Source organism: Hyperolius riggenbachi, chromosome 2 (genome assembly GCF_040937935.1).
Source record: "Hyperolius riggenbachi isolate aHypRig1 chromosome 2, aHypRig1.pri, whole genome shotgun sequence".
NCBI lineage: Eukaryota > Metazoa > Chordata > Amphibia > Anura > Hyperoliidae > Hyperolius > Hyperolius riggenbachi.
The window spans coordinates 359,502,865-359,530,129 of NC_090647.1; the positions used below are offsets into that span (position 1 = coordinate 359,502,865).

General features: G+C 44.1%; 1 protein-coding gene across 1 annotated transcript in view; it reads left to right on the forward strand.

Annotated features, from left to right (window-relative positions):
* The window catches only part of AMPD1 (adenosine monophosphate deaminase 1), an 81,085-nt gene extending 58,276 nt beyond the window's left edge, over positions 1 to 22,809 (forward strand). Inside the window, exons 10-15 of the mRNA XM_068269692.1 lie at positions 4,834 to 4,960; positions 5,825 to 5,988; positions 14,489 to 14,609; positions 21,382 to 21,555; positions 21,782 to 21,892; positions 22,643 to 22,809. Of these exons, the coding sequence (XP_068125793.1) occupies positions 4,834 to 4,960; positions 5,825 to 5,988; positions 14,489 to 14,609; positions 21,382 to 21,555; positions 21,782 to 21,892; positions 22,643 to 22,801 (856 nt within the window). The 3' untranslated portion in view covers positions 22,802 to 22,809. The remainder of the gene's footprint in view (positions 1 to 4,833; positions 4,961 to 5,824; positions 5,989 to 14,488; positions 14,610 to 21,381; positions 21,556 to 21,781; positions 21,893 to 22,642) is intronic.
* The last annotated feature ends 4,456 nt before the right edge of the window (positions 22,810 to 27,265 follow it).

A 27,265-nucleotide genomic window follows, 5' to 3' on the forward strand; every position in this document is an offset into this window, starting at 1 on the left:
CATAGCACTGCCCCTGAGCTGATGGTAGGTCTTTCCTCCAAACCAGAATATATTGTGAGTAAGTATGAATGACAATAGACTTATAATGGTAACATTGTGCTGTTGTAGGTGCGTACCCCTGGTCGACAGGAAGTGCTGTACTGCTCTAAGACCCAGATCATGCTGAATGTTACTATAGAGGGCCTCAACATCGATACTAGCCAGTAAAGTGTGTGGGGCCACTACAAGATCTTGTAGATTGGTCAGTACGTCCTTCGTGTCTTTGAGATAGGAAGGTAAAGTTTCTACAAAAGGACGGAGGAATTTATCAACATACTGGCTAGTTGTATCAGTCAGACTCTCACGTCCTGATACAATAGGTCTCCCTGGTGGTGGGGATCTCTTTTTATGTATCTTGGGGAGGGCATAAAAAACAGCCATTACCGGGTGTTCTGTAGATTTTTTGAGACGTTCATAATCATCAATGTCTAACCCTCCATTGTCATATCTATCCTTTAGTAGCTCCTGTAGTTCTTTCTGATGATCAGACAGTGGGTTTTTAGGTAATTTTTCATATTGTGATTGGTCACCGAGCAACTCCATACACATATTTTCATAAGATGCTACATCCATCACCACAATATTGCCCCCCTTATCAGCGGGTTTGATCACTATATGATCGTTTCTTCTGAGATCATCTAAGGCCTGTCTTTCCTTTTTGTCCAAATTGTCTCATATAGGGAAGCGGTAGGTGTCAACTTCCAACTGTCTGAGTGCTCGCGTAACCATCTCAACAAAGGTGCTAATTTGAGGATATTGTGATAAGGACGGGCAGAATGTACTCTTTTTCTTGTCACCACTTGGTGGTATAAGTTCCACTGTCCCTTCATTATTCTCCTGGAGTAACTGCTCTAAGGCCTCTAGGGCTTCCCTTTCAGACTTTTTACTCTTTCTATCTTTTGCCTCCTTTGATTCAAAAACTTTAATAAGGGCAAGTTTGCGTGCAAACATGTTTATATCTTTTACCCACTCAAAGGCATTGTAACGTGCTGTCGGTACATATGAAAGGCCTTTGGTAAGTAGTGTTGTTTGTGTGATAGATAACGGATAAGTGGAGAGATTTACAACCCTCATGGAGCTGTTTATATTCTCCACAGACGGTGTGTCATTTACCACTGGTGATTCAGCCTGCCTCTCTTTTGGCCTGTATACCCCCATTTCTTTCTGTCTCGTAATCCCAATTGTTGAGGGGTCGGTGCGATATTTGGCGTGTTTACACATTGTGGGTTGGGTATACTGGGTGGCTTGTCTAAAAAACCACTCCCTTGTGGGTTTGCTGGGTTAGGATGACGATTGGGGGGTTGTTGTCGCCTCGGGATATAAGGTTTCTTTTTATTTCTATTTTTATTCTTATATTTATGTGGTTGGGGTCCTTGTGTTCCAGATCCCGCTTCGCTTTCTGATTGTGTTTCTGTATCAGAAGCGCTGACTCGTGGGCTCCCCTGTTCACCCTCACCCCTTGGTTTCTCAGACCAGGTGTAAACCTTATTATTTTTAAAATCAAGGCTATCACGTAGAAACTTCCTTTGTTTTCTATTTTTAATTTCCTCAGTGTATAGATTAACCTTCCTTTGCAGTTTATCCTCAAATTTTTCAAATTCTGGGTGTCCAGACAATTCAAGTAGTATTTTTTGTTCACTTTGCAATTTGTTACGTAATTTTTCAGAATATTTTAATTCGTAGTCATGTAAGTATTTCATTTGTTCTAACGTCTGTTTCGTTTTTAGTTCATCCCACCCTTGCATGAAATCGGGATCTTGATTGTGTGAATGGAGTTTGGTTAGAATGCGTAAACCACGCACTGTAATTTTTTTCTGATGCGGTCTCCAATGCATCTGCATAACTGTCCCGATGGAGGGGCACCGCCGGACGCATGATTGCATGCGACATTTAGATGGCTATTGAGCCAGGTGTCCTATATATACTTAAGCTTATGCATGGGGGTAGGTTGCTCTAGAACACTAGTCACACAGGTGACCTAGAGATTGCCCCTATAGACCGCATCATTTGGATGCCTGTGGGGAGGTGGTTAATACCATCTGCGGCTACTGTGCATAAGAATTCCCCCGCCATGTGTCTGCATCAAATTTATTTGCTGATATACGTGCGCATGTGGGTTTGTTTACAAATTCCATCAGCCGATCACTAATCGGTTCCGCCGCCGCTGCCTGTGAATAGGACGTTCTGTTGACTATTACGGGCGTCCCTAGTAACCAAGGTAACATGATTACCGGAAGTGACGTCGCCGCCAACCGGAAGTGCGGCGGCGTCACTAAGGATGCCGCTCTGAATAGACGGCGCTTGTTCGGGGGCACACAGCTACTCCCCCCAGCGCGTATGAAAGCGCACCGTTCTCTGCTGTGCCACCATGTAACAGGTATGAGCAATACATAACGGACACACCCCACAGGGGTGTTCCGCACATCCTCAGTAGTATTTAAACACGCACCAGAACTGGTGCTTCAGCTCTGACTGGGGCTATTGCTGCTGGGGGGAATTTTGTTGGGTGGAGGGTGCACTGATTTCATTGTATATATGTATAGCAATCTTTGAGAAAGCCGATGGGGTGAAACATGTCAGATCAACAATATACAATCACTTTGTAAATAGCACCTGAGCACATTTCTATACCACCCCAGCGTTTACAGTGTTAGTTGCGGTTCAACTTGGTCTCATGCGGGTCACAGTTACCACAATACATTGACCTTGCATGACCACTGCAACCTTCCCTGTATCTGTGGGAGCGGCGTATATATATGTACAATACATATGTGGAATAGCTACACCACCCTGGCACAAATGCCATTGTGGGGGATAAGCGAAGACCTCCACTTATGACTCAATATACCGCCTCCATTGTTAAGAGGACTGTATTCGGACTCTTTTTTAACTATTTAGTATTTATGTATGAGTGACCATACTCTGTCTTTGTACCCAAAGGGTTTGTCCATTCTGGACTCAGTGTCAGTAATTTTCCTTCATATTAACATTTTAAAATTAGTATTATATCAATTTAAAGGTTGGGAATAAAGTTTAGAGTCAATCAAACACATTTTTTTAGTATAGAAATATATATATTTACATAGAAAGAGGGACAAACTCCTGAAAGAGGGACACATGAGGGGGAAAGAGGGACAGAAAGACAGGGCTCCCAAAAAGGGACTGTCCCTCCGAAAGAGGGACAGTTGGGAGCTATGCCATAACTCAGCATTTCTCACTACATTGCCTTGCATTATATCCCCTCCCTCCTTCCCAGTATTCATCAGACGTTGGGTGGTAAGTTAATGTGACAATGATCATCAATATTGTTTAAGGCAGGAAGTGAGTGGCACATGCACCACACCTTCTAATCAGAGACCTTGGGAAGCTGCTGCTATGATGCAGTGACATAAGAACATTAGCCAAAGCTGTTGCATGACATCATCACTGAAGCATTGGGGAATTCTGTGAGTAAGAGGGGAATTTTAGGGATTTAAGGACTTCTTAAGATATGGGCTTTGAGTAGGGGGCAGCAGTGGCATAGCTGAGGAGCTTTGGGCCCTATTGTAAGTCTTACATTGGCCGACCCAAGCATTCTTTATATGGCATAACATAACTTGCCAAGGACATCCACAGTATGAGAGGTGTACATAGAGGAGGGGAACAAGTTTGTTAATGATTGCCATTATTGGAAGCATGTATAGAAGCACCATCGAAGAGCTAACTACTGTGGTTGAGGTAGGGCCCCTAGTGTACGCCTCAGGTCCAAGGGCCCCAGTGCGGTCACAACCTCAGCATCACCTATTGCTATGCCACTGGGGGGCAGGACAAGTCAAGTTGTGTAACCACTAAATAGAAGACTGATGAGGACCAGCTATAGTAAGGCCCACTTATTACTACCCATGTAAAGATATGTACAGAGGGCAATAATAACTGTCATCTGTAGGGATCAGGAACCAATCACTAGGACAACACTTCTATGCATGAGCGCATTCAGAGCCATCCTTCTGCTTGAACTGGACAACACGTTTAGTTGCCATGGGGAGGCAGAAGGAACGATAATGTGGCATACAACAGTGGTGGCTTCCTGCAGCTGGGTAAAGGATGGAAGCAATGTACTCAGCTGTTGCCAGACATTGAAGTACCCCTGGGGGACACTTGTACACAAGCTAGTTTATTGCCTAGATGGCCTGAGACGACCACCCTGGCAGAATTCAGTCTATGATGGTGCTATCAGTACTTCAGTGTAGAATTTTGGGGTGAGAAAAAGACTGAATTTAGCTACAACTTATAACATTTTTCTAGCTGTGCACACACGCTAGTGACTGCCTCTGTGGAAAAAAATCAGTGTTTGTACAGCACTCCCCGACTCCCGTCAGCCAGAGATCAACCTGGCAGATTGCCTCAGCGACGGCATTGTTCTCCCAACCTACCCCGTCCAGCTTGTGGTGTCACACCCGCATGGCTCCGACGTTTCTCCCGTCACCCCCCCCCCCCATATAGCAACACAACACGTCAACACATTGGTAGTCTGCAGGCTTGCAATGCGTACAACCTCAGCCCTGCAATGTCGCCAGAGGGATTGGGTTTTGATCCCCGCTGGGCAACATGACTTGTACGTGTAGCAGGCTTTAAAATCTGTGAACATACATTTATATTTCCTTGTATATGACATTTATATTTCCTATGTATAATGCACCATAATGAAATCTGTAATGATGGAATGACCCGTTATCACTTTCTTGATGTAACTGTACAAAGTAAAAATGTAAATCATAAGAATTCTAACTGTCTACATATAACTTTGCATTGTAGCGATATTTTTAGAGCTCAGAATTTTGTGCCTCATTTTGGAAAAATGCTGGAAAATATCTTCTTGCCGGTATTTGAAGCTACTGTCAACCCAAATGCAAACAAAGAACTGAGCGTGTTCCTCAAGCATGTAAGTGCCTCTATTATTCCAGTAAATGGTCTATGATTTCACAATTTCTCTGTATGTAAGGTTTCCTGTGATGTATAGCCTAGATAATGACCTACCTACATCTTACTTGCAAATATGCTACACTTTTTCTCAGCATACTCTTATGAAGATAGTTTTAGCAGAGCCGGATCATCCACAAGGCAAACCTAAGCACTTGCCTAGGGCCTGGAAAGAGTCTAGGGGCCCGGTGGATGCTAGCCCCCACCAAAGCTCACTATTAAGAGCCAGGTGACCATCAGTGGTGGGCAAAAACTGCTGTCTTGCCTAGGGCCCTGATCCATATTATTTTATTCATAAGCTTAAAGGGAACCTAAACTGAGAAGGATATGGATTTTTCCTTTTAAAATAATACCGGTTGCCTGACTCTCCTGCTGATCCTGAGTCTCTAATACTTTTAGCCACAGCCCCTCAACAAGCATGCAGATTAGGTGCTCTGACTGAAGTCAGACTGGATTAGCTGCATGCTTGTTTCAGGTGTGTGATTCAGCTACTGCTGCAGCTAAAGAGATCAGCAGGACTGTCAAGCAAATGGTTTAATATCCCTTCTCAGTTTAGGTTCCCTTTAATCAATAAAGCATGGCCATAAACAGTAGTGAGACGGTCACCATGGGAACCAAACCTCACTTGTCTGAAGTCAGAATCTTTCTGAGATGTGTTTGGTGGAGTTACTAATATTTTTGTAGGATTAATGCCTGAAACTTATATGCAGGACAAGGAACATTTGTGCCTGGAGATGTTTTTATGAAGTAAGCATATCACAATTCCTCTGGCTTTAAACTCTAGAACACATGCTCATTTCTATGTTCTTCTGCTCTCCTCTGGCAGATAACTGGCTTTGACAGTGTGGATGATGAGTCTAAACACAGTGGTCACATGTTTTCATCAAAGAGCCCAGCGCCCCAGGAGTGGACCATCGATAAGAACCCATCATACACATATTATATCTACTACATGTATGCCAACATCCGAGTACTGAACAACCTCAGGAAGTATGTTATCTATCATCTACTTATCCATATACAATTATAAGTGATTTTCATTTAACAGTGAGACCTGTGTGGATTGAAAAAAAAGGCAGCATTAGTTTCTATGTTTTCAGTCCATTAACCTCTTGACGACCAGCTAACGCCGATTGGCGTAAACTGGTCGTCTGCGGGTTTCCATTTCCTTGTCCGTTCACGGAGGGTGTCTCCGTGAACAGCTGGAGAGCCGCCGATCGCGGCTCGCCGGCAAAATGTAAACACGCAGGGAAGAAATCCCCGCTGTTTACATCATACGGCGCTGCTGCGCAGCAGTGCCCCGTAAGGCAGATCGGCGATCCCCGGCCTCTGATTGGCCGGGGATCGCCGGCATATGATAGGCTCAAGCCTATCCTTCAATGCGCAGGACGGATATCCGTCCTGCGCAGCTCACAGGGGGAGGGAGAGGGACGGAGCGCAGAGAACGCTGCGGAGGGGGGCTTTGAAGAGCCCCCCCGCAAAGCGCAGCAAGCCGGCGGCGATCAGACCCCCCCCAGCAGGACAACCCCCTAGTGGGGAAAAAAGGGGGTAAGTCTGATCGCCCTGGCATAATCCTGATCTGTGCTGCGGGCTGGAGAGGCCACGCAGCACAGATCAGACAGAAATCCACTGGTCGTCAAGTGGTTAAATATATTACAGTGTCAGCATAATTAGGGCCTATTGTGGCATCTTTCAGTTAACATAATACTTCCTTGATTTTTGACCTGCATTTCTTTTGTTTTTAGAGATGCAATTCCACTTACCTACCAGAGGGTGTCACTTTTCAATAACATATGGTTTAGGTTTCATACTAGTTAAAGTTACAATCATTTCATGACTACACTGAAAGAGTGAAATTATCTATGAGGCTTCACTTATAAACTTACAGTACTGGTATATATATTTACTCATGTACATGCAGAACTTATATACAGCTGAGAAAAGGGATTGATCAGTTTTATAGATCTTAAGGTGCCATTAACAGGACAATTTTTAGCGAACATTTGTATTTTTAATCAGCTTATTTGGATCATATTGTATGAAAACAGAGAAGCTGTTGGCCCCAATCGATCTTGAATGATTGTATTATCGATCATATCCTGTGTGGTGGATTTTTTTCATTGATACGATCTCAACTCATTTCGATATCAAAAACAGTTTTGGTCCCTTAATGCTTTCAATCAATTACGTTTTTTTTTCTTTCAATCTGAATGATCTTATCAAAATATGATCCTTTACTAAGACTCACAATGTTAATGGGCACTTTGTGTTACCTCTCAGATAGGGTTGTTACCACATATGAGTAATGTCAACTATTAGAATTATAATGACTCTGTGTTTACTGGGATTTAGTAAGTGATATGCCTGCATTCAAAGGAAGTAATTTAGATCTGTAAAATGAGCCCACTAAGAAAGAAAAACTACAATTCACTATATCATCATCAGCATAGAACAAGCTTTTGATATGCAAGTATCCTAAGCTTCAATTGCTGAATGCTTATTTAGGGTCCATACAAAACAAGGCTAGGATGACAACTGCAGGAATTACTGGTACATGGAGCTCATTGCCCTGCAACCAGAAGTCCCCTCTCCCATCAAAATAACACATTTATTCATGCTTGTGGCACTTCTGGGTTTAAATTGACCAGCTTCAAAAAGCAAAACAAAAAAGTGCTGGCAGACATTGACCTATTGCTCTCTCAGCTAGTGTTGCCCTTATGCGCTCACATTCACGTGTTGCATCTGCTTCACTAAACAGCATATTCGGTAACCTGCAAATTAAAAAAAATAATTTTGTAAAAAGTACCTAGAGTCCAAAGGAAATCTGGCAGTCCATGAAATAACCATGGAAGAAACCTGCAAACACCAAATTGAAGATAAGAATTCCTCCATGATGAAGGCCACCAGAGATGAGGCCACTGGTGGTCATTTGGTGACCACAATGGGCTCAGACTGGCGATATCTGCCACGCGTGCACTTTTGCTCCCTGACCCTGTATGCATACTTTACATGTTATAAATTACATTACTCTCCCATAATGGTCCTTTGAGTCAGACCTTGACATTTTTGCCTAGGCAAAGTCCTCTGATGACTAGTAAGTAGAGATGGTCAATGGGTGCATACATATAATTAAGCCACCAGGACTTTTGGACGCAGGGTAAAGCTGAAAAACATCTCAACCTGCTCCTGCACAAATCTCAGCAGCGTTAATTACCATTCCCCCGCTGTGAATAGAGAAGAAAAATGTAATTTGACTTCCAGCTATTGCTGGCAGCCGAATTACAGTGTTTTTATAGTAATTTGTGCTCCGTCTTCTGACGGTGCCCAAATTACTCACTGCGCAATGCTATAGTAATATAGCTACAGTATATAATTCCTATTACAGCCTAGAGTAGCGCTGGCTGTGCCCAAGTCTCGTGTGCTGTTTTTACAGCACTCCCAATGGGATGCTAATAATTCTGGCTTGCATACAAATTTAATGAAACTGGAATTGGGACTTCCTATACATATATATTTTTTTTTAAATAGACTTGCTTTAGGCGCATTAACAACATGATCGGTAGCAAAATGCTAAAGCCATACATGTTAGGCATGTATGAAAAAAGAGTGCAAGGGAAAAAGGGCCCAACTGGATAACGAAATGGCGCTGGAGAATAAAATCTTAATAACGATAAATATAGTTGTCATACTTGGTTAACGATAAATACAGTTTTAAAAACAGAAGGGAGATAATGAGGAAAATATGTAAACGTTAAAAATTGTTATGTAATTAAAAAATACAACTTAACCCAACCCTACTCTCACGCAGAGGCGCCTAACCCTAACCACCCCCCCCCCTCCCGGTGGTGCCTAACCCTAACCACCCCCCCTCCCGGTGATGTCTAACCCTAACCTCCCCGGTGGTGCCTAACCCTAGCCACCCCCCTGGTGGTGCCTAACCCTAACCACTCCCACTGGTGGTGTCTAACCCTAACCACCCGCCCTGGTGTTGCCTACACTAACCGCCGCACGGGTGCTGCCTAACCCTAACCACTCCCCCTGATGGTTCTTCACCCTAACCACTCCCTCTGCAGAAACAAGCTTTTACACATAGAAACAATAATGTCTTTGATAACATAAAATCTCTGTACATACAAACAAAATAATATGACAAAAACTATAATGTTGCAAGCTTTTAAACCAATAACATACTTCAAAAACTGTAATGATCTAATGTTGTAAACAATAATTATCGGACTCCCTTTTTTCTGCTCCCCGTGTTAGTGCTTGTACTTCAAATTCTCTATACAAATGCAGACTCAGCAGTGATGGGTTTTTAATCACTATCACTAGTGCATTTTTTCTTTGCATATTAGCTGAGCCTTTTTCTTAATTTGCTACAAATGTGTCTGCAAGCCAGCCTAGGTTTGTTGTTTTTAGTTCTCAGATAATGCAGAACAATCCCTCCTAGCATCTGACCCATATTAGTTACCATTATAATTTTGTCCTTCCCAACTTGACAGCAACCTAAAAATACTTTCATGCAAGAACGTGAGCATCAGCTTGCCAACTACTGCTACACATTCCACATCCACCCTGTGGGAAAATGGTTATTCTGCAATAATGACTGGTTAATGTCACACTAGTTAGTGACATATATTGTGACTAGCTGTCAATAGCACTAATCTTGGTAATTGCTTACAATATACCTGTAAATCAGGTACTTAAGCAAATTCAGTATCCTGTAAACTAATAATTACCCTGAGTATGAAAAACAGAATATGTTTAGTTATAAAGACATTGTTCCCACTACAATGGCTTGTAAATTTAGGGATTAAAGTAAAAATCAGCTAAATTATGTGTTTAGAATCCTAGTCAAAGCTGGTGTTTTTTATATGCTATATGCATGTTGTGTGGAAAATACCATAATTTTCAATGCACAAAGTTTGGTGCATTGCACACAAACCATTCTACAGTTAATCGATAATCTTTCGTATATAAAATTGTAACATTCTGCCAGGTCTTTTTTTCAAATCCCTTCCAGAGCCCCGTACCTTCCATTTTTCAGTGCGTTGCTCTGCCCCTTGCATAAAATTACTTCATCACTATCTTGGGCAGCACGGTGGTGTAGTAGATTGAACTACCAACTTGCACCGCTGGGTCCTTGGTTTGAATCCCAGTCATGGCACGTGTTTTGCGCTGCTGGGTCAGCGTTACAGCGGTCCTACCCTCGCCTCATTAGATTTTGGAGTCGGGTCTTCAAACTGTTGTCCGCCCTATTTCATAAAACAATTCCTAGAAACCCGTGGCAAGCTCTATTGCATGCAAAAATCGACTCACTAACAGCTAAACAAAACAAACTAGCCTCTCTAGTATTTTCAGCGGCCACCATGACTATAGCAAATAATTGGAAGAAGCCGTCAGTTAACTTTGAGGAAGTTAAGGCCAGAATTAACTCTTTTATGGTCAATGAAAAACTCACAAGCATACTTCGGGATACCCATAAGTCCTTCGAGAAAATATGGGAACCCTGGATCCAGCTTGAGCACCCGAGCATGGAGGACACTCTAATCTCTAGGCTGTGAGATGGGCCCCTCTTTTTCTTTTTCTTTCTCTTTTCTTTCTTCTCTTTCCTTCTTTCTCTTTCTTCTCTATAGCTTTACTTCTACCCCTAGCCCCTTCTGAGTTCTGAATTGCAGGGGTCTCGCTCGCTGCTTGAGCCAACCTCCTAAGCTCTACTTCCCACCGGCCTTCCCCCTTTCACCCGATGGGGAAACGTGAACAGTTTTAACAGAAAATACATTTGTAAGGCTCTGATTTGTTGGTCATAAGCATCTGGTTAAGTTGGAAGTTATTGCAGCAGTTACAAATGTATTACCTCACCAAACCAGTCACATGCTTTTCCATGAGTACTGGTGCATAGCCATGTCTCTTACTCTTCTTCAAAGAAACACACACTCTACCTTTACCATAGTCATGGTCTAATGTCCCTACCATAGTATAAGGCCAGTTTTGGAGGGAAGCAATTCACTTATTGGTATGCTTTTGAGGTGTGTGAGGACACTTCTCCAAGGCAGAGGTCAAATTTAGGGTAGGTTACGGTGAAGCAAAATAGATTTTTTTTTTAAATATTACGGTTAAGGATAGGCTTAGCTCTATCCCAAGGAGAAGTTGACTTCTCTCTTGAATAAGGCTAGCCCTATCTCCTAACTAACTTGTAAAAAAATCTATGTTGTTTCACTGGCAGAATGGCATAGTACACATTTCTCTTTCCTTGCAGAACTAGAGTCCTAGATCCAGATCTTGGCCAGCTTTCTATTTGCATAGAGTTTACATGAATTTACATGAATTTCCTCCCACATCTCCCTCAAAGAAACATACTGATAAGTTAATTGGTTCACACAAAAATGGTGTTAAGGTATGGTGGAAACACATGACTATGGTGAGAATTAAGTAATAACAATAAAGAGAAAAATATGACATCAAGCAGATGTCCTAGTAGAAATTCTTATTCAAGAATAAGTCACAATTAGGTTGGTTTATGGAGAATAAACCACTTGAGGACCACCCCCCTAAAGACCAGGCTGTTTTTTTTCATAATTTAAGGCCAAGCTGCAGGCCGCACAACACAGCACAGGAGTGATTCCCCCCACCTTTTCTCCCCACCAACAGACCTCTCCGTTGCTGGGGTCTAATTGCCCCCCAGTTGTTGGGGGGGGGGGTTGTAAATATTTATTGTAATTATTTTTAAGAAATAAATCTATTTTTTGTTCTTTTTTCCCACTATCCCGCCAATCACGGCGATCGGCTGTCATAGACTTCTGTCTATGAGAGCCAATCGCTCTCTTGTCCCCCAGGGGGACAGCTGTGTCACACGGCTGTCCCCAGTACAGCGCTGCTGTTGATCGCATCGCTATACTGTGTAAATAGACGGCGATCATGCCATCTAACAGTCTCCCGAGCGGCAATAGCCGCTCGGAGACTGAAGAGGGGGCGGAGCTCTGCCCCCCGATAAGGAGCTGCGCACACACCCTGTGCGCGATCTCCTTCAGTAGCCGGCTCCAGGACCTGACGCCAATTAGCGTTAGCAGGGCCGGCCTTTGACCTGAGCGACCGGTGTTATCGCTCAGGGCGCTGGCTTCCAGGGGGCGCTCCTGCCGCCTGTGTTTTAATGCGAAGCTGCGGCCCCGGCTGGGTCCGTCTCGCTCCGCCCCCTGGTGCCGCCGCTGGGGGGCAAAGTTGGCAAACATGCCCGTGATAGAGGGAGAGCCGCGGAGAGGGCAGCCCGACCTCTCCCTCCCTTCCTCTCCGGGCCGCCCTCCGTGCTCCACCCTCCAATGCAGACTGCAAAGAGAACAACTCACCTCCCTGGTTCCGATCGCCGGCGCCTCTCACTTGCCGCTGGTCTCCTCTTCTACATTGTCACTGATGCACACTAAACTTCCTGCTTAACAGGAAGTTTAGTGTGCATCAGTGACAATGTAGAAGAGGAGACCAGCGGCAAGTGAGAGGCGCCGGCGATCGGAACCAGGGGGGGAGGTGAGTTGTTCTCTCTGCAGTCTGCATTGGAGGGGGGAGCACGGAGGGCAGCCCGGAGAGAAAGGGAGGGAGAGGTCGGGCTGCCCTCCCCGCGGCTCCCCCTCCACTATGAGGGGGAGGGGCACCTACCTATCTAATCTATACTGGGGGCAGCAACCTATCTAATCTCTACTGGGGGCAGTAACCTATCTAACCTATACTGGGGGCACCTACCTATCTAACCTATACTGGGGGGCACCTACCTATCTAATCTATACTGGGGGCAGCTACCTATCTAGCCAATACTGGGGGCACCTACCTATCTAATCTATACTGGGGGCAGCTACCTATCTAATCTATACTGGGGGGAGCTACCTATCTAGCCAATACTGGGGGCACCTACCTATCTAACCTATACTGGGGGGCAGCTACCTATCTATTCTATACTGGGGGCACCTACCTATCTAACCAATACTGGGGGGGGGGCAGCTACCTATCTAATCTATACTGGGGGCAGCTACCTATCTAATCTATACTGGGGGGAGCTACCTATCTAGCCAATACTGGGGGCACCTACCTATTTAACCTATACTGGGGGGGGGCAGTTACCTATCTAACCTATACTGGAGGGCAGCTACCTATCTAATCTATACTGGGGGCAGCTACCTATCTAATCTATACTGGGGGCAGCAACCTATCTAATCTCTACTGGGGCAGTAACCTATCTAACCTATACTGGGGGCAGCTACCTATCTAACCTATACTGGGTAGGGGACAGCTACCTATCTAATTTATACTGGGGGCACCTACCTATCTAACCTATACTGGGGGGGGGGGCAGCTACCTATCTAATCTATACTGGGGGAAGCTACCTATCTAATCTATACTGGGGGCAGCAACCTATCTAATCTGTACTGGGGGCAGCAACCTATCTAATCTATACTGGGGGCAGCTACCTATCTAACCTATACTGGGGGCAGCTACCTATCTAACCTATACTGGGGGCAGCTACCTATCTAATCTATACTGGGGGCAGCAACCTATCTAATCTGTACTGGGGGCACCTACCTATCTAATCTATACTGAGGGCAGCTACCTATCTAACCTATACTGGGGGCAGCTACCTATCAAACCTATACTGGGGGCAGCTACCTATCTAACCTATACTGGGGCACAGATCCCCCCCCCCCCTTAGTGTATATAGGCCACTAGTCTTGTAGATGTAGGCAGATTCCCCCTTTAGTGTATATAGGTCCCCCTTTAGTGTATATAGGCTACTGGTCTTGCAGTCGCAGATTCCCTTTTAGTGTATTTAGGCAGCAGATCCCCCCCCCCATTAGTGTATGTGTGTGGTGCGCTCACACGCAAAGAGGATAAATTGGGGGGGGGGGGCTGCCAAAATCTGTTTATGCTCAGGGTGCTGTGAAACCTAAGGCCGACCCTAAGCATTAGGCGGTCCTGGGGCTGCCGCCGCGGCCACGACCATTGAGCAGTCTTAGAGTAGTTAAACCCCCCCATGAAAAATAAAATAAAAAAAAATCTCCCACCGGCTTCTATACATTTTGGTCTAATTTTCCTGCTAGAGATATGACTTGTAGAGTTCAAATAAAAATATAGTACAAAAATTTGATGCTAAGTCACTTTAAAGGGCATGATTTACAAAGCTTTTTCACCCGTTTCCACCTTATCTATGTTACTTTTTTAAGCTCCCAAAGAGCAAAAATATATAATTGAGATAAGAAAAGTAATATTGAAATTAAGTTAATCAGGAACAACTTACTTTGAGTGATTGTTTGTAAATGTACTGAAAGGTTATTTTTATCAAATAGGTGATAAATAAGTCATTTATGAGAAGTTTTGTGAACAGAGCCCATTTTGTCAAAATTCAAATCACCTCACTTTTTTCTTTAATATTAGCTGCCTTTTAGTGCATGGTATGGGTTTTATGCTTTGTGAAAACATATACTACTGGAAATATCTGTTCTACCCACAGGGAAAGGGGGCTGAACACTTTCTTGTTCCGTCCCCACTGCGGAGAGGCTGGCGCAATCACTCACTTATTGGCAGCATTCATGACAGCAGACAACATCTCTCATGGCTTAAACTTAAAGAAGGTAAAGTTATGTATTACTAATATGTTACTTACCAATGAAGATGCAAGTTAGAAGAATTAATTTTATTGTCTTGCCAGTATTTGGTAAGGCCCAATTTACTAACTTTAAAATTCCATTGTGTATTCAGGTTATTTTTGTATGTGCTGACATTTCAGAACCTTGCTCCTTTTACCCTTTATTTCTCCACTACCCCTACCCCCAGTATTTTCATATGCACTCATTGCCCATGTTTCCTTCCTAATCCTGGCTATATTGTGGTGCAGTGGATGCAACGCACAATTGTTCTTTTCTCCAGTTAAAGTAGGCAAAGAAAAAAAGGAGGAAAGTGTTTTGTTGTGTGTGGTAGGAAATGTAAGTGTGTCAATTGCTGCAAAGATAGTAGCATAGTAGCTTGAATTCAGTAGTGTAGTTCAGGAGCTATGCGCACCAGTTACAGTTTTACATTGGCCCCCTATAGCATATTATACATAAAAACTGATATGTGGGCACCAAAACCTCTGCAGAATCAGAGATTTAATCAGATAGGTAAGGGGGGAACAGTTTTTTTGGGCCACTTTGTTCTTGGGGCCCCAGTACGCTTACAACCTGTGCATTCCCTTTTGTTACGCCACTGCCTTTATTTGACTCTGTGTTAAGCTAAGGCTAAGGATTTCCTGTTTGTCTAATCTTTCTAAAAGAGAGACCTTCTATCCACTTGATTCATTTAGTTGCCCATGTTTGTATCTGTTCTAAAACTTTAAAGTCTTTCTAAAGGTGCCCATACATGGTACAATTTTTTTTTCGATTAGATCATTTATTTTGATTATTCCGTTAGATCGAATGTAAAGATTTTTCGAGCATGTCCAATCTGATTTTTCTCGAAAAAAATAGATAATCGTTCGAATTTCTTGATCGAAAAAAAAAATATTTTCAACTTTCATTCGATTCGATCATTTAGATCGAATAAACGGGATAATCAAACGTTTTTATTGTACCATGTATGGCCACCATTAAGTGTGGTTCCTAAAACTGTATCCTGTCCTCTAGATGCGGACTTACAAGGGGTTTATTCAAAGGGGCTAGTATACTAGCATCTTGTGATTTTATTTCCGCATCTCAAAATTATGATTTTTTTTTTTGCTGTTGCTGCTATTGAATATAGCTACTAAACTTTTTATCAACTGCCACTTCCAAGTCTTTCTCCAAGTCTGATGTCCCTAGAAGTATGGCGTCTCATTTATATGGTGCAATGCACCTGGCTGGACCAGAAAACACTTTTCCATGCTACCATATTAACCACTTACTGCAAACCTGATGCAATAAAACGTCCTTTTTGAGCCTCATAGCTGCAAATAGGATGTATAAATGCATTAGCAGTGTGTCCTAGTGCCACACACAATCACTTCGGTGCACATGGTCATGCACCTTCGTGCACATCCACGGCTCCAAAGGCAGCAGTGATTTCTGAAAGAGAACAGGTGTTCCCTGAGACAATCTAAACCTGTTTTTGTTTTTTTGTTTTTTTTTGGATGATCACTTTTAGAGTAACAGTGATCATTCTCCACTTACACCAATTGGACGGGAGATTCAAGTACACTTTTTTTACCTCTTCCTGAGCATGGACGTGAGTCTCATTTCTCACCACCACTGTGCCAGTTGCTCTTGTGAATGCACGATTGCGGCTGCAAACACACGATTGTGCATGTGTACAGCTTCAAATTGATTTCGAGTAGCTACTTATTTGAAATAATTCAGATTTGATGCATTAATTAGTGCACCTGAGGGGGCAGGTGAGGGAGGGTTAACTTACCCATGCTGCCTCCTGCTTTAACCACTTGAGGACCCAGCCTTTACCCCCCCTTAAGGACCAGCGCTGTTTTTTATGATCTGTGCTGGGTGGGCTCTGCAGCCCCCAGCACAGATCAGATTGCATGCAGAGCGATCAGATCGCCCCCCTTTTTTCCCCCCTATGGGGATGATGTGCAGGGGGGGGTCTGATGTTGCGGGGGGGGGCACCTCAAAGCCCCCCTCCGCGGCGAAATTCCCCCCCTCCCTCTCCTACCTCTCCCCCTGGTGATCGGGGCTGCACAGGACGCTATCCGTCCTGTGCAGCCTGTGACAGGATGTCCTCTGTCACATGGCGGTGATCCCCGGACGCTGATTGGCCGGGGATAGCCGATCTGCCTTACGGCGCTGCTGCGCAGCAGCGCCGTTCAATGTAAACAAAGGAGACAAACATCTCCTGCGTGTACATTTAGTCTGCGAGCCGCTATCGCAGGCTATTCACGGAGACCCGTTCCGTGATCTAACAGGAAACGGCCGCTCGTGCAAGCGGCCTTTCCTGATTAATTAGGGAGGCACCTGGCGACGCAGATGTGCATCGCTGATCCTCCAGCTACCACTTTGCCGCCGCACGGTATGAGTGTGCGGTCGGCAAGTGGTAAATGCACTTCAATTGCATCCCATATCATGTCTCACGTCGCATTCCAAGTCGCGTCACGTTAATACCATGCTTTCGCCTTCATCCCGGAAGGAGGAAGCGTGGTAGTGACGCAAACGCTTCTTGGAACACAACGTGGGACGCTGAAGTGCATTAAAGCAAAAGGCAGCATGGGTAAGTTAACCCTCCCTCAACCGCCCCTTCAGGTGCACTAATTAACACTTTGAATCCGAGTGATTTCAAGTAGGTAGCTGCTCGAAATCAATTCGAAGCTCATCACTGCCTACATGGACACCCCAGATGACTCTCAAAGCAACGGTGATTGGTGCAAGGACACATATTTTCCTGAGCCAATCTGTGCCTTTTTTGTTTGAATGATCACTGTAACAGCCAGTAACAGTGATCATACTTCACTTACGCCAATTGGACCTGAGACCCACATCTTATTTTCCTACCTCTATTTGTGCACAGATGTGAGTCTCAGGTTTCGAACAAGTCTCAGAAAGAAAAAAAAAAACACGAGTTGGAGGAGAAGACTTCCAAAGAGGCTTTTTTTGTATTTCTTCAGATGTGCAGATATACTGTATATACTGTATATACTGTTACACAAAAGAGAGATCGCTAGTGGAATATGGGGGGGGGGGTTTGAGCATTTGGTGTGATGTGTCATGACTTCGAAGAGGTTGGGACCCAGTGTCATAGGAGGTAACTCAGGAGAAAAGGTCAATTGCATATGGGCCTGTGTCTGTACGTGTGTACGTGGGAAGAAGATGAAGGGGGGCACCAAAATTAGATTTTGCTCAGGGTGCTGTGAAACCTAGGGCCGGCCCTGGTTGGAGGGAAACCAGTTAACTTGCCACTTAGTGTTTGATATGTGCAAGGAAACTGGATAACTCAGGCTCGGGCCGCCAATGAAGCCAGGTGACGCTACTTCCTCAGGCAGCGTCATGCGTCAGGCACCATCCCCCTCACCCCCTCCTGGCCACCGCTGGTTTACCTTCTTGAAACAAGCAGCTAGGTAGGTTCCCCCAGTATAAGGTAGTTTAGCCAGGTAGGTTCCCCCAATTTAGCCAGCTTGCACCCCCCCCCCGGCTGCTTCCGGTATACGCACTGCTATGGCAACCGCTCTCCTCTACACTGCCATACATGCATACATGCAGGTCACCGCTGATCATCTGAGAGGTCTAGAAGCAGGCGAGGGGAACCTGGTGAGACTGTCCTGCTGCAGGAGGCGTGTTTCAAGAAGGAACCAGCAGTGGCCGGGGGGGGGGGGGGTGCAACCTGGCTATATTGGGGGAACCTACCAGGCTAACCTATACTGGAGGAACCTACCTGGCTACTTTATACTGGGGGAACCTATCTAGCTAACCTATACTGGGGGCACCTACCTGGCTAACCTGTACTGGGGCATCTATACCTGGCTAACCTATACTGGGGGAACCTACCTGGCTACCTTATACTGGGGGAACTTACCTGGCTAACCTATACAGGGGTAACCTACCTCGCTAACCTATACTGGGGGGTACTTACATGGCTCTCCTCTTCACTGCCATGCATGCCGGTCACCGCTGATCATCTGAGAGGTCTAAATGCAGGCGAGGGGGACCTGGTGAGACTGCCCTGCTGCAGGAGGTGGCCGCCGCTTGTTTCAAGAAGGAACCAGTGGCAGACAGGGGGGGGGGATGCAACCTGGCTATATTGGGAAACCTACCTGGCTAACCTATACTGGAGGAACCTACCAGGCTACCTTATACTGGGGGAACCTATCTTGCTAACCTATACTGGGGTAACCTACCTGGCTAACCTATACTGGGGAACCTACCTGGCTAACCTATAATGGGGGAACCTACCTGGCTACCTTATACTGGGGGAACCTACCTGGCTAACCTATGCTGGGGTAACCTACCTCGCTAACCTATACTGGGGGGCACCTACATGGCTAACCTATATAGGAGCACTTACCTGGCTAACCTATACTGGGGGCATCTATACCTGGCTTCTGTAACCCTCTAAAAGAGGGTCCCAAGATTTTGCCAATGTATTTCTATGTGTGAGGTAACTTTAGCTTCTAAGGCTAAATTTCACCTGAGATGTTAGCCTAGTGGAACCAAAACGGTGCATGGGAGAGGAGTGGAGGCGCTGTAATGGTCGTATAGACTGTTGCCAGGCGACCAAGGCACAAAGAGCTGTGGAACTTTCTAGAAGCCCCGTGCGACCTGTCAGATACTACAGCGCAGGTGCGGAGGGACAGGGCGGGAGAGGTGTAGCCAGAGGGAACTGGCTAGAACCAGCAAGAGCGCACAAGAGAGGGAGGAGAGCGGAACTTAGGAGATGTAAGGAGGGGGCGGTAGGGAGCGGGAAAGGAGGCCATGGGAGAGGAAGGCCGCAGCAGTCACCCCGGAGGCTAAGAGGGGACCCAGAGACTACAGGGGAGCAAGTAAGGCAGCGGCAACCCGGCCAGACAGTGACCGGAGGCCAGAGGCAGCCTGCACAGAGTACATCCGAGCTAGCCCAGACAGAAAGAAACACCGGCAGCCAGATGAGTATGGGCCTGAGAGCCAACTACAAGTTACAGTGTGTGTTCAGTTAGTAGCCAGTGTTTAGTGGAGGCTTGCTGAGATAGAAATATAGCAACCCAGAACCTGAAGAGGCCAATTCTGTTCAAAGTGCTGTTACTAGAGACTGTTTTTGTGCAAAAGCTTTAACGATGCAGAGATCTTGTGTTGATGATGATGCAAGATACAGCTGCCCAGCTAAGGTGAAGAAATCTTCTGCTGATTACATAAAGTGCATTGAGTGAGAAGGCCTTGCTGTCACTAAGAGACATTAACAGCCTCCATAAGTACACCGCAGAGCCGACACAGCCCCCCACTTGCATTAAGTCCTGGTGTAGAGACATTGTTCCTGTCAAGTCTGTTTCAAGTCAAGAGTTAAAGTTCATGTGCTCTTCTGTGCTATGTTCTGAAGTGTTACTAAGAGTTTGATACAAGAAGTGAACCAAATTATGATTTATGCATATTACCTGAGTACACAGTCCTAAAGAAAGAGGAGATAACTAAGGCCGTGAGAGTAAAGAGAACCTGTCAGTATTAAAAGAAGATAAGTGAAAGAGGAGGAGTTGTGTTGTGTCTTGTGATACTAAAAGTGTGCTACAGTGAGGAGTGAACTGACATCTGACCAAGCTACAGAGTCAACTTGCTTGGAGTACAAGTTTTGCAACAACTCTAAATTAGAGTTTATTCAGCCTAAAAGTCAAAGTGCACAGAAAGAGAGTTATATTGTGGGAGAGTGATCATGGTGGTATAGCTGGGTGCATTGGTCACTTTTATATTTTATTTTGTTTACTTTTATTTTTAATTATTTGATTTATATTTTGTTTCGTTTGTTGTTTTGGGGAGGAGGCCCTATCCAGGCAGGTGTTGCTAAGTGTGAAGTGGGTTTGATGGGATACTATCAAGCGTAAAGAGTTTAAGAGATCTTCTGAGCAAAGTGAACATCCTTTTTGGGATCACCCAACGAACTGTGAAACTGTACAGTACCATCTTGAAAACTGTCACGAGTTCCCTCAGGTTTTACTGAGCAATATAGCTTGGACTTGGCTGCAAGGGACTGAGAACTGTTTAGGAACTGAATTGCTCAGTAGACCATTCCCTTCCCCAGCCCATGCCCCACCTATGGTACTGTGATGTAAACATGCTGTAATGCGGTTGATTATTGTACAAGAACACCTTTGTAGCTCAACTTTCATATATAATTTGTATGTAACTTAACCTTTTTATTCTGCAGCTTTTACCGGTACACAGGCTGTGAAGACTAGAGGATTGTGTATTTTGACATGTGATGTGCAAGGGAGGTGTATTGTGTTATTGAAGTGTTACGGGTTGATTGCAGCTACCAGTGACCACCATTAGGTCACAAATAAATCTTTGATAATTTCATCTGAGTCAGGGTCTGGTGGATTCCTCTCAGCCGGAGCCCAGTGCTAACAGATAAATCAGCTTACAATCCTATAAAGGGAGCACCTATACCGGGCTACCTACCTATACTGAGGGTGGGTTTTTTTCTTGGTTGCACTGCAGCTATAATGTGCGGTGCAAATTGTTAGGTGCTGGGCAATCTTTTCAAATCCAAAAAGGATGGGGGGGGGGGGGGCTTCCTCACAAGTTTGCCTCTTTGCCTCGGGCAGCAAAATGTCTACACCGGCCCTGGAAGGACTCCAGAAGAAACCTATTAAAACCGTGTGAATAAATATAGACCATATGCTTTAAGTGTGACTGATTGAACTTGAAGCTGGGACCCTCAAATTTTGATGCAGTTGTGCTAATAACATATAACTTTTATTTTTTTTTTTAGAGCCCTGTCCTGCAATACCTGTATTTCCTGACAAAGCTCCCAATTGCTATGTCACCATTGAGTAACAACAGCCTCTTCCTGGAGTATGCCAAAAACCCCTTGCTGGATTTCCATGAAAAAGGCCTGGTGGTCTCACTGTCTACAGATGACCCTATGCAGTTCCATTACACCAAGGTAAAAGCAATGTTTTCAATATTGATTTTCTGTATTATACTGTATTAACTTTTACAGAGCAATCTAGCAAACACATGGAATACATTTACAAAATTGTTGCAATTTTATATTTCTAGTCTACAGTAATAACAATGAGCAGGTCTGCCTGCATACAGTATAACTTAAAATAATAATAATAATAATGAAAAACAGCCCTTGCGATAAATTGAACATTTTTACCGTACAGGAGCCCCTTATGGAAGAATATGCTATTGCTGCTCAAGTCTTCAAACTCAGCACGTGTGACATGTGTGAGATTGCCAAGAACAGTGTTCTGCAGTGTGGGATGTCCCATGAGGCAAGCATTTGTTTTATATATTTTTTTTTGTCTGACTACATCTTTTTTTTTTTTTAACATTATGAGTCTTATTTAAATGTAAGAAGCACAGATGAGCCACACTAAGTATGAAACACAGTAGTATTTGATGGTCCTTTGAGCTATTGTCATAGGCTTACCTGCAGACAACCTTTACTTCGGTAGTCTTTTCTGAAAAAATGGGCAGCCAAGTGGGCTACAGTTTGAGTTTGGCAGCACGTTGGGACTCTTCTATGCATAACTCCTTTGTGAGTCCCTTTGCTGCTTTTCTGCAGCTTACTCTTTGGTCACTTCTTGGTCCTCCAGACTGTTTCCTCTTCTGCAAATTCCGCTGGATCTTCATGCCCTCCAGGCCTTTTTAAAAAAAAAAATTAATCCTTGCTAGCACTAGCTGTTTATCTGCTTTATTGATTTATAGATGCCTTATGATTGTTCCTCATGTTTTCATAAAGGCCCCAGAGTCCACACTCTGGTCGCTCATGGCATCATTTAGTTTACTTGTCAGTGCTGCCGTCTTCTTGACTTTAATGTTGATGATGGTTGTACATGTTTACACTGAATACTCGAATATATGCGCTGTTACCTACACAAATTAGGAGTTGTAAACCACTGCTTCAAGCAAAATGACTAATTATGAAACGGAATGTTCACGACAGAACTATGACAAAATGTATACTTAAGTGAATTATGTTACTTGCGTTATATTGATTATGTTTTTTTTTATTACCTTAGGAAAAATTACATTTCCTGGGTGATGACTATCACAAAGAAGGACCTCAAGGCAATGACATCCGCAAAACCAATGTAGCCCAGATACGGATGGCCTACAGATATGAGACCTGGTGCTATGAGCTTACTCTGATCCTCCAAGCATTAAAAGTGTCAGAATAAGTCCTTCAGTTGAGAGACTTGTGCCAAGAGAATGTTTCACTGCTGAGGACACGTCAACCAGGCTAAAGAGTACCCACTACTTATAATCCTAAACTATCTCTGTGAAGTGCCTTTAAAGGAATATATTGTCAGGGATGGCATAACCCTAGACAATTCTGCTGCCAGAGCCTGACCCACACCACTGACTGTTTACTAAAATGTTGGTAATAAGAGTTTGGAATGAAGCCATTATGTATGAAGCCCATACAAGCAAATTCACTAAACACTGATGTGTTCAATTTTGCTTGGTTTCATCTCAAGTAGCAAATCAGATTCAGAGAAATAATAACAAAATAAACAGAAATGAAAACTGGCCAGGGTGAAAACTTAGAAAAGAAACTCCAATCCAACATGGTGCAGAATCCTTAATACCCCAAATGATGACAGATATGTTACAACACTACCGCTACTACTATATGAAGTAGGGATAGTGACATTGCACTTCAATATTGCAGAAAAAAAACATGCATGAAACAGCCTCCAGCTGACATTGGCCTCAATTCACTAAGATCATGCTGGAGATAATAAGGCAAGAGAAAACTTACCTCCACACAGTAAGAGTTATCTTATCTCTTCATTCCTTACGTTACCTCCTCTGTAGTTAATTTACCTCCTCTGTAGTTAATTTACCTCCTCTGTAGTTAAGTTACCTCCTCTGTAGTTATTTTCACACACAGTTAATGAACAGCCTCTCTTTAACTCTGGAGTTATTTTAAGGATTAAAGAGTTAAGTTAAAGACAGAAGAGTTAACTTTAGGTTAACTGAGGTAAAATGTTTCCTGAATACTACATGCCTTATCACCATGGTAACAACTCTAGAAGAGTTATTAAAGACAGGAGATAAGCTTAGTGAATTGAGGCCATTGTCTCAGAGATGCATGCACTGTTTATAATGGTGCCATAGGTGGAAACTTACCCTGGTTGTGCTCCAGTTACATTAATGGCATGATGAGGATGTGAATGACAACACTACACATTTCAGGATTTCCACCCCTATGTCAAGTGATCTCTACAAGAATTAGCCAGCTTTTTCATAGAAGGGCTGCACACCACCAGTCCCTCCCAGATTCTTAAGGTGCCCATACATCTAGTGATGGGTGGGTGGATTGGCCAAGAGACAGATTTCTCTCTGATGGAATCTGATCTGAGAGAGATTTGTTGGCTGCCCATACACCGCAGGCCAATTCCTGATCAATTTCAGCATGAAATCTCTTGGGAATTGGCCTTGTGATGCTGCATCTGCCGCATCCATTGCTGTACCCCAAATATTGTGTCCCCCGGTGCCCATGCATAAGAATCTCTCACCTCTCCAACTGCCGCTAGTCCAGCTGCTCTCCTTCCGCATTCATGTCCTACATGACTGCCGCCTATAGCTATTGGTGTGTGTGCGTGTGTGTGTGTGTGTGATGTCACACATGCGCAAGCGCTGTATCCGGCAGCCACATGGGACCCTAATATGCAGAAGAAGGAGCCGCTGGACTCATAGCGGCCAAACAGGTGAGAGATTTTAATGCATGGGCACTGGGGCGGGGGCGGGGGGGCACATTAACATTTGGGAGGGCAGGGTTCTTTGCTCGTCACTATATCACACACTGTTATTGCCATGCACCGAATCTACCACGATGGCCCAAGAATTTTCAGCTTGCTTGATCGATACATTTGCCCAATTTTGGCCCAAAATTGGTTGAATCATCAATCGGGCATGCTTGTTGCAATTTTCATCGGATTCAATAATAATTATCAAATCGTATAGTCAATTGGCCACAATATCGCTATATGTATGGCCACCTTTAATGTTATAGCTACTGTGATGAAACTGCACTACAAAATATACACACAAGCACCGCACATGAAAGGTAAAATTCACATAAAAATGATAGCATGTATTCTCAAAAAGTGGCTACAAAATTGTGCTTGAAAAAATATAATACACACTGTGCAAAATAAATCATACAATGGAAAATTTCCCATTGATCAAAAGTTTTCAACATGTCTGAGCTGCTTTTGATTGATAAAGGGATTGATTTTGATATCAGAACTGCACAAAATTGATCCCTTTATCGATCCGAAGTAGAAGTAGATCGGACATGTTGGAAATAATCGATTGATTGTGTGTTCCAGGCATGAAATCTGTATGGCCCAAAGCACAGCTGCAGGAAGCACAGCTAACTGATTGATGGTTCAATGTAAAATGTTCAATTTGTAAAGGTAATACTTCATAGTAACACTAATGAAGATAGTTGCTCCCTGAACCTGCCTTGTATTACTGAGCTCTTACTCGTCCTAAAGTGGTATCTAATAACTATTCTGTACTGTATTCAGCCCGTGCTCAGAATCCCCCTTTAACTCAATAGCCATGTCCAGCTTAAAGCAAACCTTCACCCAAAGTCGGAGTGTTAATGTTCTGCATCATCATTTTGTGCTTACCTTCTCTAAACGAATTATCCCTTTCCTTTACTCAGGCAGTTTATGTAAATCAAAACAATAATAATAATTGGTTATAATTAGGAGGTTTGGTTTTAATAAGGAGTTTCCAGAGATCTGGATCTCCAGTTGGAACACCATAAATGATGAAGCTACCCTGGGCTGACTTTTTCTTATGTGGTTAATAATCACAGCCATCACCTGGGTCATACTGAAAAGTTATTTAACCTTCCTGGCGGGTAAGCCACGCAGGAGGTTTTCTCAGGCCCTGCTGGGCCGATTTGCGCAATTTTGTTTTGCTGCACGCAGCTAGCACTTTTCTTGCTGCGTGAGAACACCGATCGCCGCCGCCCCGCGCTGATTCGCCGCTATCCGCGTCGCCGCAGAGCCCCCCCCCAGACCCCTGCGCTGCCTGGCCTATCAGCACCAGGCACACTGCGGGGTGGATCAGGACTCCCTTAGACGTCACGACGTCCATGACGTCGGTGACGTCATCCCGCCCCATCGCCATGGCGACGGGGGAAGCCCTCCAGGAAATCCCGTTCTTTGAACGGGATTTCCTGATCGCCGATCGCCGGAGGCGATCGAAGAGGGTAGGGGGATGCCGCTGCACAGCGGCTATCATGTAGCGAGCCCTAGGCTCGCTACATGATTTAAAAAAAAATAAAAATAAAAAAAACGGCTGCGCTGTCCCCTGGCGGTTTATAATACACCGCCAGGAGGGTTAAGCATTAGTTGTGTAATTGCAGTTAATGAAGAAACTTAAAGTGAAACTTTGGATTTATTAAAAAGAAAAAAAAATTGTTACTGCGAATACTGCATAGAACTACAATTATGATCTGATATGAATCCAAGGGCCCGATCCAATTCACTTTTTCTCCTAGGTGATATTTTCACATCTTATCAATAACATGCCTTTTAAAGGGACACTTAAGCCAGAAAAAAAAAGCGTTTTACTTACCTGAGGCTTTTACCAGCCCCCTGCAGCAGTCCTGTGCTCTCGCAGCCACTCACTAAGGGCCTGTTTCCACTACACGCAGATTAGATGCAGAATGGATGCAGAAAAACTGACTCCAATGAATGCCTATGGGAAAATCTGCATCAGAAAAATCACATTTAGTGGAAACAAGTCCATAGGCTTTCATTGGAGTCAGTTTTTCTGCATCCATTCTGCATCCAATCTGCGTGCAGTGGAAACAGGCCCTAATCCTCTGGTCCCCCACTGCCAGCTAGTTTGGTTTTTGCCGACAGGCTCGACAGGACGAGTAGCTTTCTCCGCATTCCCGACTGCAATTAGCGCTATTGCGGGCTGCAATGCGTACAAAAATACGCGTTGCCGCGTTACCAACGCATAGATATGTGGCAACACGTATTTTTGTACGCGTTGCGGCCCGCAATAGTGCTAATTGCAGTCGGGAATGCGGAGGAAGCTACACGTGGCCAGTCCTGTCGGGCCTGTCGGTAAAAACGAAACTAGCTGGCAGCGGGGGACCAGAGGATTAGTGAGTGGCTGCAAGGGCACAGGACTGCTGCAGGGGGCTGGTAGAAGCCCCAGGTGAGTAAAACTCATTTTTTTTCTGGCTCAAGTGTCCCTTCAAGGCACCAACAAGCAAGAAAATACTCAGAATAATTTTGACAGAATATTTTCACCTACTTTTTAGTACTTTATTTCAATTGCAGAGTGCTAAAAAGTTATTTTAAACAGAAGTTGAAAAATTATCTCCTAGGAGAAAACTCCAAGGAAAAGGTGAATTGTTTTTCTCCTAGGAGTTATTTTCACACTTTATTAATAGCATGCCTTTTAGGCCACCAGCAAGCAAGAAAATACTCAGAACAACTTTGAAAGTACTTTGTATCCTTTTTTTTGGCACTTTTTCAATTTCAGATTGTTGAAAATTAATTTCAAATTAAAGAGGAAAAAATATCTACTTGAAGAAAACTTAGGAGAAAAAGTGAATTGAATAAAGGCCCAGGTTTCTAATAACTTAATAGCAGAAATTC